Source organism: Spodoptera frugiperda, unplaced genomic scaffold (assembly GCF_023101765.2).
Source record: "Spodoptera frugiperda isolate SF20-4 unplaced genomic scaffold, AGI-APGP_CSIRO_Sfru_2.0 tig00001242_1, whole genome shotgun sequence".
NCBI classification, from domain to species: Eukaryota; Metazoa; Arthropoda; class Insecta; order Lepidoptera; family Noctuidae; genus Spodoptera; species Spodoptera frugiperda.
Window position 1 is genome coordinate 4586 of NW_026095727.1, and position 11532 is coordinate 16117.

Consider the following 11532-nt stretch of genomic DNA (forward strand, 5'->3'; position numbering starts at 1 on the left):
GGATGGGTTTGCAGGGGCTTGCGAAAATTGAATTAGTTTTTAGCACGTTGTAAGCGGATCCCTGGTCAGCTGACGTGCGATATCCATAGGTACCACCGGAGGCCGTGCAGTAGTCAGAGTACACATTAATGTACCGTGCAGTAAGAAACCGAGCTAATCAGTTCCCGCGTGTAATTGCGTCCACATTAACTATTTACGAAGTGTTCTGTGCTTTGTTCGGTACTAAATAACATCAGAGACTGTTGACTCCGTGCCCGTTCAAGTGATTCCCTTAAGGTAACTCTAACAAATGCTGATCTATATATTATGGTAATATATACAGTGCCGTCTCCCTGTAGCCTGACAATAGGCTGACACAGATTTCAATAAGATTATAAATGTAGGCGAGTGTTGCTAAAACGTTACCTCAATACTACGGAACTTAAAGAAATTCATAACATTTAAAAGAAACCTTGTTACCGTATATGTGTCGCAATCCAACTGTAAGGTTTAAAAATTTCAAATTAAAGTTCAACGAGGCAAAGAATCTTTACGTGAACTTGACCCAGTGTTGAATACTCGTACAAATTATTTTCTAACAAAGTAGTAACTTGTTGCTTGACTTTCTGAACAGTTTTCCCTTAATATTTTCCACAAGTTGGTTCATAATTCGGCCGGTATAAGGGTTCGAGACAATACAAAAATACTTGGGGCTTGTGGCGGAGTGCCTGGCCGGTCACGTGACCGCGGGATGTTTAGCCGCCGCGTGACACCCACATTTAATGGGGATCACGTTCACGTGCAATACCCGCAGAGCCAGCTACCAACTCCTCATTCACATTAATTCGCATTTCGTTTATGTTCCTGACATTATTATTTACTGGTTAAACATGGTATGAGACATGTATTTCATCATTGTACCTAATTTTTTATTTTGAAAGTAATAAAATTCTTCCGGCAAGAAATGTAAGAATACCCCGCAATCCTAGCGTTGTATTCTCGTAATGTCCACGTAGGTCGTGAAATTGAATTATCTCAGAAAATATCAATTTAGATGAATATCCACGCAGTGGCCTGAGCCAGGCCAGCCAGGCTTTAGATGTCTGTAAATACGGGGAAGTTTTTACCCCGTCTGTAGTTTGTAAAAAATAAAAGTTGTTCGCCGTGCTGCAGTAATGTTGCTCATTGGGATCTCATTTTATTTCCTTCTCGAAATTGACAATACCGGGCCCCGGGATTAGTTACAAGACTTATTCAATACAAGGCTACAACTTTCCTAATTACCTGCAAACGTTGCGCAGAAATAGCATAGCATAGGTTCAGTTACTTGCAGTATAATAATAAAATATTCAAAGAAATGGCGTCCATTCATGATATATCTACGCCTCCGTTATGCAATGTAGCTAATATTGTATCGATTTCTGTTTAAATATGTATCAATCTGCAGCCACGTGTAAATTCACATTAAAAACAGTAGACGTATTTCTATGTCTACTATTGCTGTTTTGGATAATATAATATCATTTGACGGTATTACTAAAACTACAATTAACAAATATACCTACCAAAATACAATAAGCCATATATTTAATTCAAAAAAACATATTCTATAATCTATGGTTAATAAAAAAATTACGAATATTTGACGTCACAAATTATTGAATAAAGAACAAAGTCTTTTGAATAAAAATGACGTTAAACTAGGGTTGTCAAAGTGGGTAAACAGAGCATGCAGTTAGCAGCATAGATAATTGAGTTCGCTAGGGAACCCTACCATACAAGTTACCGCCCTGCGCCCCGTCGATGTCGTTGTGCGAACTGAGCTCTGTGCCATAAAGCCTTCGGCATAGCTACCTAATGGACAGCTCCTCCGTCTCCAGTGCTCATATTGCGATCAGACCTCGGTGTTGAGTGTTAGTCACTTTGTTAACACATTCTTTTTTTAATTTTATTTTAATATTCAGTCAGTGATGTGATACTTTTTAAACTTCGAACTATACTATTCAAGATTTTAGTTTAGTTTTGAAACTTTTTGACGAGTTTTTTTTTGTTTTTTTTATATATTTTTTTTTATGAATGTGTAATATTTTGTGGAGGTAATATACTGATTTGTTTTAATGTTGTCCGGTCACAGGGGTTCTTTCGGCGTAGTATTCAGAAGCAAATCGAGTACCGGTGCCTACGCGACGGCAAGTGTCTGGTCATCCGCCTGAACAGGAACCGGTGCCAGTTCTGCAGATTCAAGAAGTGCCTAGCTGTTGGCATGAGCAAAGACTGTAAGTACCTTACATTTTATTGACTGAGAAAAAAAAAGTTTCTAATTCATCGGAATATTTTTAACTAACAACGATTTCAAAATTACCCTCATACTGTTAAGTACAAAGTACGGATGGGCTTTCAGATTAGTTTTTTTTTTTTTTTTAGTTCGAATTTATCAGGTTCTCGATATTTAAAATGTGTTTTATGTAAACTGTGACTTAATCCGACTAGTTTAGGTACTAATTACTTTGACGAGCAAAACTTGCCAAATACCCTTTTTTTTAATAATTTTACGAAGAATACGGTTTCAGTGCAGTTAGTGGTTGCCTGTTACTGTAATTACAATATTACTTTAACCGTCGGTACAGTAGTCGCCAGAGCGTCTGCCGAGGCAGTCTCGGGATCGATTTCCAGATTGAGGAAAATATTATCGGATTTACCGAATTACTCAAAATTGTCGGTAATTAAGTGGACGGGTTCTGGCATTGTGCCAACAAGCTATGGAACTAAGAACACCTACGTTTGTAGGTGTTGCTTGCTTCAGCTCGTCAAACCCGTGATTTTTTCTATTTACCAAGTTTTTAACTATATTTGTAATAATCATATTTTGTAGGTAGTTGCAAAATATCATAAAAATTTATTCTCTGAAACTTTTGACTGGGGCGCCGTTATTACGTGACACCCACCTTATACATACATCTATAAGTATACCTAATACACATGGTACATTATTTTATTATTACATTGTAACCATAAAATACAATACACCGACCTATGAAATTTACTGAGAGTATTGCACAACTAAAGAACTCAAAAATATTTCATGTGATCGAGAATCGAAGCCGAGACGCCTTAGTAGTTGCCGCTACGACTACAAGACTACCCCCGACCAATGAAGTTACGTTTAATTTGACGTACTTTGCGCCCTGAAATAAGTCTGCAGAAATTGTTACCGATTCTTATCGCTATTATATGTAGTTAATATTATGAATAGACTACTATAATATACATGGACTCATATGTATAACACGAAGTGAATTTATTGTTATATAATTGCAAGATTTGTCCTTGCACTAAGTATTTCAATAATCATTACATAAACTGAATTGTACTCTACCTGACGAGTGGGGAATCGAACCCAGTCGGTAGTTGTTACATGTCCAAGGGTACCTGTTGAAGTGATAACTTCACCACACAGGGCCACGACAATCGATTTATAATATCATAGTACTCAATTAAAACGAAGCTCAGTAGGCATCTAAGCTTACCCAACTATGGCATACAACCTAGATTCCCAGGCCAATCTGTTCAGGAGAATCGCAATTAATATCCAACAGGAAATTACAATCGACGCGACGCAGAAACGCAGCGGTGTCAATGTACAAATAGTCGCAGTCGCACCTATTTTCCAATTGTCGAATCGAGCCCATTCGAGTGCATAGCGGCGCGCGAGGTGCACCGCTGCACCGCTGTACATATAGGTACTCGTACGATACGCGAGCGGCGCGGGCGCTGCGACTACGTGCTTATAATGTGGCCCTTCTCCCCAGCCGTACGATACGGCAGAGTACCGAAGAGACCCCGAGAGCCCTCCGCAGCAGACAGCCTGCCCGAACCTTCCAAGCGACCGGTCCACACCAGCGCCACCACGATCCCCCCCACGGATCCTTTGGAAGCACAGCTTTTAAGGCAAGAAATGTCGAGGGAATTAGTAAAACTCATCACCGCTGCCCACCGCGGCACCAATACTTACAGCGAGGAAATACGGGCCTCCCTGGAGCAGCACCCCATCTCCATCCGTGTCGAGGAGTCGGAAGGTGAAGGTCTGTATGCTTTCATTCTGCTCCTAATGTAATACTAGGAATATTGGTCATCACTCGCTTACGTACTCGTATGTGGAATCTGAACAAAATCATGGCTTTCCTATAATTTTATAATGTTTTATTTACTCAATCTAGTAATTCGCTTACAGATAGACGCGTAAGTATTTGTTATTTTAGTCGTATTTTTGATCTACAGTACTACTTTCTATAATTTCAGAAGTAAAACGTGCAAATGGCATTCATTTTTAATTTTTATACATTTCAAGTGAAATTTTTATACACACAAAATTCGTAAACGTGTTCGACATTATCACGGAGTATTGCGCACGCGTGGCTTGTAGGGCGCCCTAGGAATATCGCCCTGAAACCACAGATTTTAAATTAAGATAAGTTATTAATTTGTAAACTTTTGTAGGTAAACGTTATTTGGCTCTTGTAAGTTTAATATGTACACGGTCGAAGTAGGCCGGCCCCGGTTTATTGTCAACACAATACTTGTTGCACGAACTCAACCAAACGTGGTGAATTAATAATCCAGTGACTGTTGCACCCTGGAGCATTGCATACAATATGCAGGCCACCCTTCAATGCCCCAGTTCCGGCTATAAAAATAATAGCACTGTCATTATTTTAATGGCAAAACTAATCGGAATGATGTCTTTGTATAACTTTCCTAGTTACTACTTAGAACTACTAAGAATTCGATGGATTTATTTTTTACTCGAATCCACAACACATTATAGTTGTAGCTGTGTTTCTTCAGAGCCTAAGTAAACGCGTAATTTGATGCGCGGATTCTTACGTCAATCGATTAATTTTAATATTTTCGGTATTACCTAAAACAATTATTGCCATGGTATTGTAAAAAAATAATAATATATCGACTACAGGGTATTTGAATGTAGAGTACTATCAAAAAATAATTGAGTTTCTTTCATTGATTTTTTCTTGTGGGTGATGTAGGTATTACCCACTTTATAAACGCAAGTAAGAAGTCTAAAGTTTGTTAAAGAAAGATTATGATCGCCCAACTAGCACAATTTACTTAGCGCCAGTATTCCTCATTCACAAATAGTGGCTGGTTCCTCGCCATTCATAGAAAAGACTATCGTTTAATCGTTTTGAATAATAATAAAAAATCGATTGGTTACAACTGTAAAGTTGGAGGCTATTGATTAAATTGCAGTTGATCTTTTTAACCTACACATGTAACATTGTGTGCGTTGGAGTGTACGTGAAATGATAACAATTTCCTATAATCAATAGTTTAGACCACCGCTACTCAACAGTCATTCTAGAAGAAACAACATATTTTTTTCAATCTACCGCCTCAAAATTTTGAAATGGTTAACACAATCTGAAGATTTTCTTGTTTTTATAAAATATTTTACAAAGTATAACGTCATTTCACTTGTTGGTTGCTGAATTCTCTTTATTTAAGTACTTTTTACGCATGTGATTCATATTTATTCATACATAATTTTTCCGAACTAATAAGTACGTAGATGCCTTCATGAGACGGCAGGGAAACGAGGTTGTGTCTATCGATAAGAGGACAATGACACGGTGTATCTCGCAGCTTATATTATTAATGGAGGTATGATCGGAGTTGTGAAGTCGTGGGTGTATGTCGCGCCGCGCGGCGTCACTCGCCGCCCCCGTGAGCGCCGTGTAGCCTTCCATTAACGTTGCACACACAAAGGGTGCATCTATCCTATTACACCATCATGCATTTTAATTTAGCTCTCAACAGCTTAACTAATGAGCGATTATTCATCACCTCTCGTTTAAACAGCGAGGATTTTTAATAACTGGCTTTCAGTCCCTGTTTTTTAATCGTAAGTCTTGAATTAATTTCTAAACTATCAGTACGGTTTTATTGAAAGCATCGGAATGTAGAATAGAAATACTAGGCGCATTTTATCGGGACGGTGAACGAGACTCGCGGAGCCCTCATTCGGAAAATATAGGCACTCGACACATTTTCACTATGGACTGACTGTTAGTAAGGCCAGTGCCAGAGGAAATAGGTACTTCGCATATACCTAGTACACTTGACGAGTTAGTTAGTTGTTTGACCCAGCTAACAAGTCCTAACTAGTCACTTTTCATTATTTTTTCGTTCATAATGTTGTAGTTGCATGCGGACACTTGGGTCACGTTGCAATTTTACAAAACTAAACATTTCGGCAGCCTAGTTATTTCGAAATACGTACGCATTAAGCAATTTATAATATCCATTCATAATATAATTTGTCGAGTAAAGTAAACGTGCGCGTTTTACTAGACGGATCGAGTTACACTATTTATAGGAAGTACGTAATATATTGGAAATTGCTGATAGTACATATTACTATGTACTTTATAAAATAAATAATATACCTAATCGATAAATGAAACAATTGCGACTATTGATTCGACGATATATTGATTCTTGAGTATGGTAGGTAGACTTATATTATCCTCGCACCTCCGTTTGTGACGAAGAACTAGGTTCAAGTTAGCGTAGGTCAGTTATAAAGTAACGTTACGTGTCGATAACATACGACTGCTCTCCGACTTGCCTGACTGATACGGTTTCGAAACGGATAAAAGCAGATATCTACTTATTACTAACCTTATTTTTAATTTATTTTACTATATGATACCATAACGAAGTATTTGAATATAGATACTCGATGTACCTATTTAGATTTTTTCGCCTAATACGTTTGCTTATCGTATTAAGTTGGAAATACGATTAATTCTGCAGTCGTGTAATAAAGCAAAAATTACGTGGAAATTATTCATGGTGTCATGTAGACACGAGAAAAAAAAATATACTTACAATCGATTGTCATAATAATATGTAGCTACAATAAATTTATACTAAATAGTACATAGCCTTAAGATCATTCCCCTCACGCCATGTTTCCATCAGACAAAAAGTATTCGAAGCTCCATATGCAAGCCAGTGGAGTGTGAATAGGCGTCACTTCGAAATATTATCACTAACAATGCACCATGCATTATCGAAGTATTTTTATCGACTATCGAAGTGCAGTGATCACTATACTAACTGTTATTCCTATATATTGTTTTTTTTTCTTCTATATCTTAGGTGTTGACACCTTTGTGTCGATGGAACATAATATTATATTTAGTTGATATTTTTTGATACTTGATACTATTATTTAATATAGCTGAAGAGATTGTTTTTTTCTATCCACTTATAAAACATCACACTACGATCAACAGAAGCCGAACAGAGCGAGTGAAACCGCGCCTATGTCGCTAGTTTAGTTGATATTTCATCAAATCATGTTTTGAAATTCTTCCAATATTTATTTGACTATATTTAGCTACCACTATAGTACTTAGCTTTTATGAATTCATAGATAATGTACATTGTAGTTTATTTTTTATTGCAAATATGAAACATGAAGTTAAATCATTTAAGAACCTAATTTTAAGTACCTACGTATACATATAAGCACTTATTTTCGTAGACAATTAAATCAATGATGTGTCGATGATTAAATTAGGCTGAATGGTATAGATTAACTGATGCGTGGTCCTCTTAAAGTTAATTTTTCATCTTGGCACTTATATCTTTGAGTCTGACACACGTCTTTGGAACAAGTTAGTATAGTATTGGTATGACGCAGGTAGCGGCGCCGAGGACGCCGCCTCCTCGACCACGGACCGCGCCACGGACGCGCGCTCCGTGCTATGGCACAACATCGCTGTCCGCATGACCCCGGCTGTTCAACAGGTCGTCGAGTTCGCGAAACGTTTGCCCGGCTTTCACGGCTTACCCCAGGATGACCAGTTGATAGTCATCAAGGTAACTGAACATTATCCAACTGATAGCACAGCGAACTTACTCTTGCCAGTTTTGTTATTTAAACGGAAACTTCCTCAGTTTTCGCAGACTTAGTTATCTCTTTAGTGGACTATAGAATATGCGGGAATAGCACATTAATAAGTTTAGAAGTAAAGTTATACCTTGATGCAGCCACCCATTACTCTATTACGTCGGTCATCTGTGAAACTTGCCGTCCGGATTTATATGATGTGAAACGTTAGGTGGCTCGATTGCAGCAAGTTACAACTTTATCAAACTTGTAAATATACTGAAGTATTCCCAATAAAATATTATAAGACTAGTATCCATAGAAAATAATACTTAATACATATTTATTATTAGTGTACGTCGCTAGCCAATTGTGTATGCGATTGTCTGTAATTACATTACCTTGCGAATTCTGGCTTTGCGTCTGTCATCATTCACCACCATCAACGCTGTGCACCCCGAATGTAATCTGGTACCTGTCAGTGTGTCTTTACGTCCGCAGCTAGGGTTTTTCGAGGTCTGGCTGACTCGCATCACCGGGCTATCAACTCCAGACCGCATCATGTTTGAGGACGGCACCATCTTCACCCACGCCCAGCTAGCTACCATCTATGACGTGAGTACCACTATCATCCACTAAATCCTATTACCATTCTGTTTGTAAACATTTTGTCAACTACTTTTGTGGACTTTATGGATGCGGACGAAAAGGTTCGAATCCACGTTCCTAGTCCAGGCAGGGAATGGAACAATCTGCTGACTTCTATTTTTCCTGAGAAATACAACCCGGGTTTTTTCAAGGTCGGAGTGAATAGGTTCTCTCTAAGTCTGTGTGCTCCATCTTTGGTCACATCTTCGATTCGCCGTTCTGGCAGAAAGCGGGTTGGAGGCCAAAAGCAGACTTAACAACGCAATTAAAAAAAAAATTAACTTCATAACTCGACGTCATACTGCTGTTTCTTTTTAAAGTTAAAAAAGTACATAAATCGTCTCCTAGTTAGTTTTACAGTAGATAAATTATGTACAACGGTGAAGCAAGCAATTATTTTACACGTACAAGATTAACTGCAAGGTAACACAACAACTGATGTACAGATAAAGAAAAAATTGCTGCAATCATGACAAGATCAAGTTCGAGTTTTATATGAAATACATTACAAGGGAATTGGAATTATTCTGTTAGACAACTGGCATTGTTTGTTAGGTGACCCAGTAACACGCCAACACGTACTCATGTACTACGTATCAAGCTTTTTGTACGAAATAGTAAAGAGACTTATTTTGTGGCAACTTTCATCAAAACATATAATATAATTAGTTGACTAACAAAACAAAATAATAAAATAGTAACACTATACTCTGTGAGTTCGTAGCACCTATACTTGCTACGAGCGTAGACATGGGCTACGGCGCGCTACGCAGCGTCTGCGCCATGCGCCACGCATGGTTCCGCACACGTAGCACTCGGCTTCAGTACATTTGGTACTGAAGTTTTTTATTTTTATTTATCGGGTACAATATAATATTGTGTTCGATATATACAATGTATTACATACTCGAGTTTTTAAATTACAAAAGTTTGTTTTAGAGTAACTTTACGGACTATGTTACATACATGTATGTATTTATAACAAAGTTCACTGTCAGAATAGATACGGTATAACTGTGAAGATATACGTTAGCATATACATACCTACGTCGTGTAATGTTAAATACACTAAACCTCATATACTCCAAATTGCTTTTATTTCATTTGACCGAATTATAAGCGATAATAATTCATTAGAAATAATTTAAGGTTTTATATGAGTATACGGACCATTATTACCCATTCCCAACAATTTGTTTACCTATTATAAAAGACAATAAATTGTAAAAGTAAAACTCATCGTGTTCCAGGCAACGTTCGCGACGGCCATGCTGACGTACATTTGGAACATACAACGACTCTGTATGACCGAGGAGGAGATGGCAGTATACACCGGCACCCTGCTCCTCTGCCCACAACGCGCTGGACTCAGCGCCGCGGACCGAATTCAAGGGCTACAGAACGCCATGAACGACGCGCTCCAGAACATTGTAAGTCATTGAGGTCATAGTAATTTTGTATACATGTAGGTATATGCTTCCACTATATGTATTGTATGTATTGAACTTTCAGCAAGCTGCAACGCACGGCGGGCCGGAGGCTGTGGCATTATCCCAGGCGCGCTACGAAGCCTTCGCAGCAGCCAGGAATGAGGTGCGGCAGCTGGGCTTCCGACACAACGTGCTGCTGGCCTGGCCACGTGAGCACTGGCAGCGTCTGCTGCTGCCCCCATTATTTTCCGAAATATTCGACATCCCGAAACGGGACGAAGACGCAAACGGGGATTCTGCCGCCACTTCACCGGGCCCTGTGCCCAGGTCCCCCCAGTCCCCGCACTCGTCACACCCCCCAGTCCCGCAATTAGGATAACTTAAAAAAAATCAAAGAGAACGCCAATACTAATAAAGGCATGACTGATATGATTATATTATTATTGGTATTATCATTAAAGGTTTAGAATAACTAGCGCCAAAGTTTCGCAGAAACTCTAGGGATAGTTATTGTAATTGTATTATTCCTAAGAACTAATATGACCACTAAAAGTATTAAAATATTTCTAACACGAGTTTTGTAAACAAAGATTGTATATTCTGGCAGCTATTCCGATAGGCTGTCGTGCAATGTTTATGTACACGATCTCGACGATGACATTGTGATCTGAGAGTGAGCTAGCATGGTTGGTTGGTTGGCACGCCGACCTTGCCGTAGGTAAGTTAGTCCAACGCACGACTTAGGAGCTATCGTATCGACCCCATATAGGAATCACCATACATATCGTTCTGCAACATGTAATGTTATGATTTTACTTTTAACGTTATTTATTTAAAATGTTCCTTGTTTTAGATTATCTTCATTTTAATCAACTAAGAGTTAAGTTAGGTACCTACTTGTAATTCTTTGAAACTTCAAATTGTCATAATGCTGGTTGTTTGCTCGTATCGTATCTACCTAATATAAGTTGTATGTAGTACATTTAAGTTTCAATTAAGTTTTGATTAATAAACCTATTGCATCTTGAGTTAATTGCTAAAATTATTAATTATTTTATTTGAACCGACTTCAGCTAAAGGAGAAGGTATTGCCACCCGATATGTTCAATTCTATTATTTTTAGTTTAAAATGACGAAGTCATAATATAAATTTATTATAAGGTCTGAATTTCGAATAGTTATTCTTGTCAGACGACTCTGATAGGTTAAGAACTGAATTTCGTACATGAAAAGTATTTAAGTAGTAAGTAGTTCTAAGTAGTTTGTATGTAAAGGGAGAACGTACGACGAAGCTTGGCGAGCCTACTTACCTACATGAAAAATTCTATTCTTGTACATATATTTGGTTTCATTTAAAGTATCTATAGATATCAGAATCGTAGTATTGTTCTCCATGACATTAGGTACTTACTAGAATACAGACAATTTTATATAAAGTTAAAGTCTACTTCCCAGATTATTTGTAAAACGAGTAAAGTCCATCTGTTCCGTAGTGCAGTAAGCAAGCAGTGCGGTTCGAATACAAGTGTGTGCTGAATAAACACGCGTGTGATAATA

At 38.1% G+C, this 11532-nt stretch overlaps 1 protein-coding gene across 1 annotated transcript; it reads left to right on the forward strand.

Moving 5' to 3' along the window:
* Window positions 1–2113: 2113 nt before the first annotated feature.
* On the forward strand, window positions 2114–11020 carry LOC118261897 (ecdysone-induced protein 78C; the record flags this gene model as incomplete). The annotated part of the gene is given in 6 exon segments (XM_050707663.1): window positions 2114–2255; window positions 3789–4061; window positions 7709–7887; window positions 8399–8512; window positions 9796–9975; window positions 10058–11020. Coding segments are annotated over 6 exon segments (1185 nt in total), but the record flags the coding sequence as incomplete, so codon positions are not given.
* Between the last annotated feature and the right edge of the window lie 512 nt (window positions 11021–11532).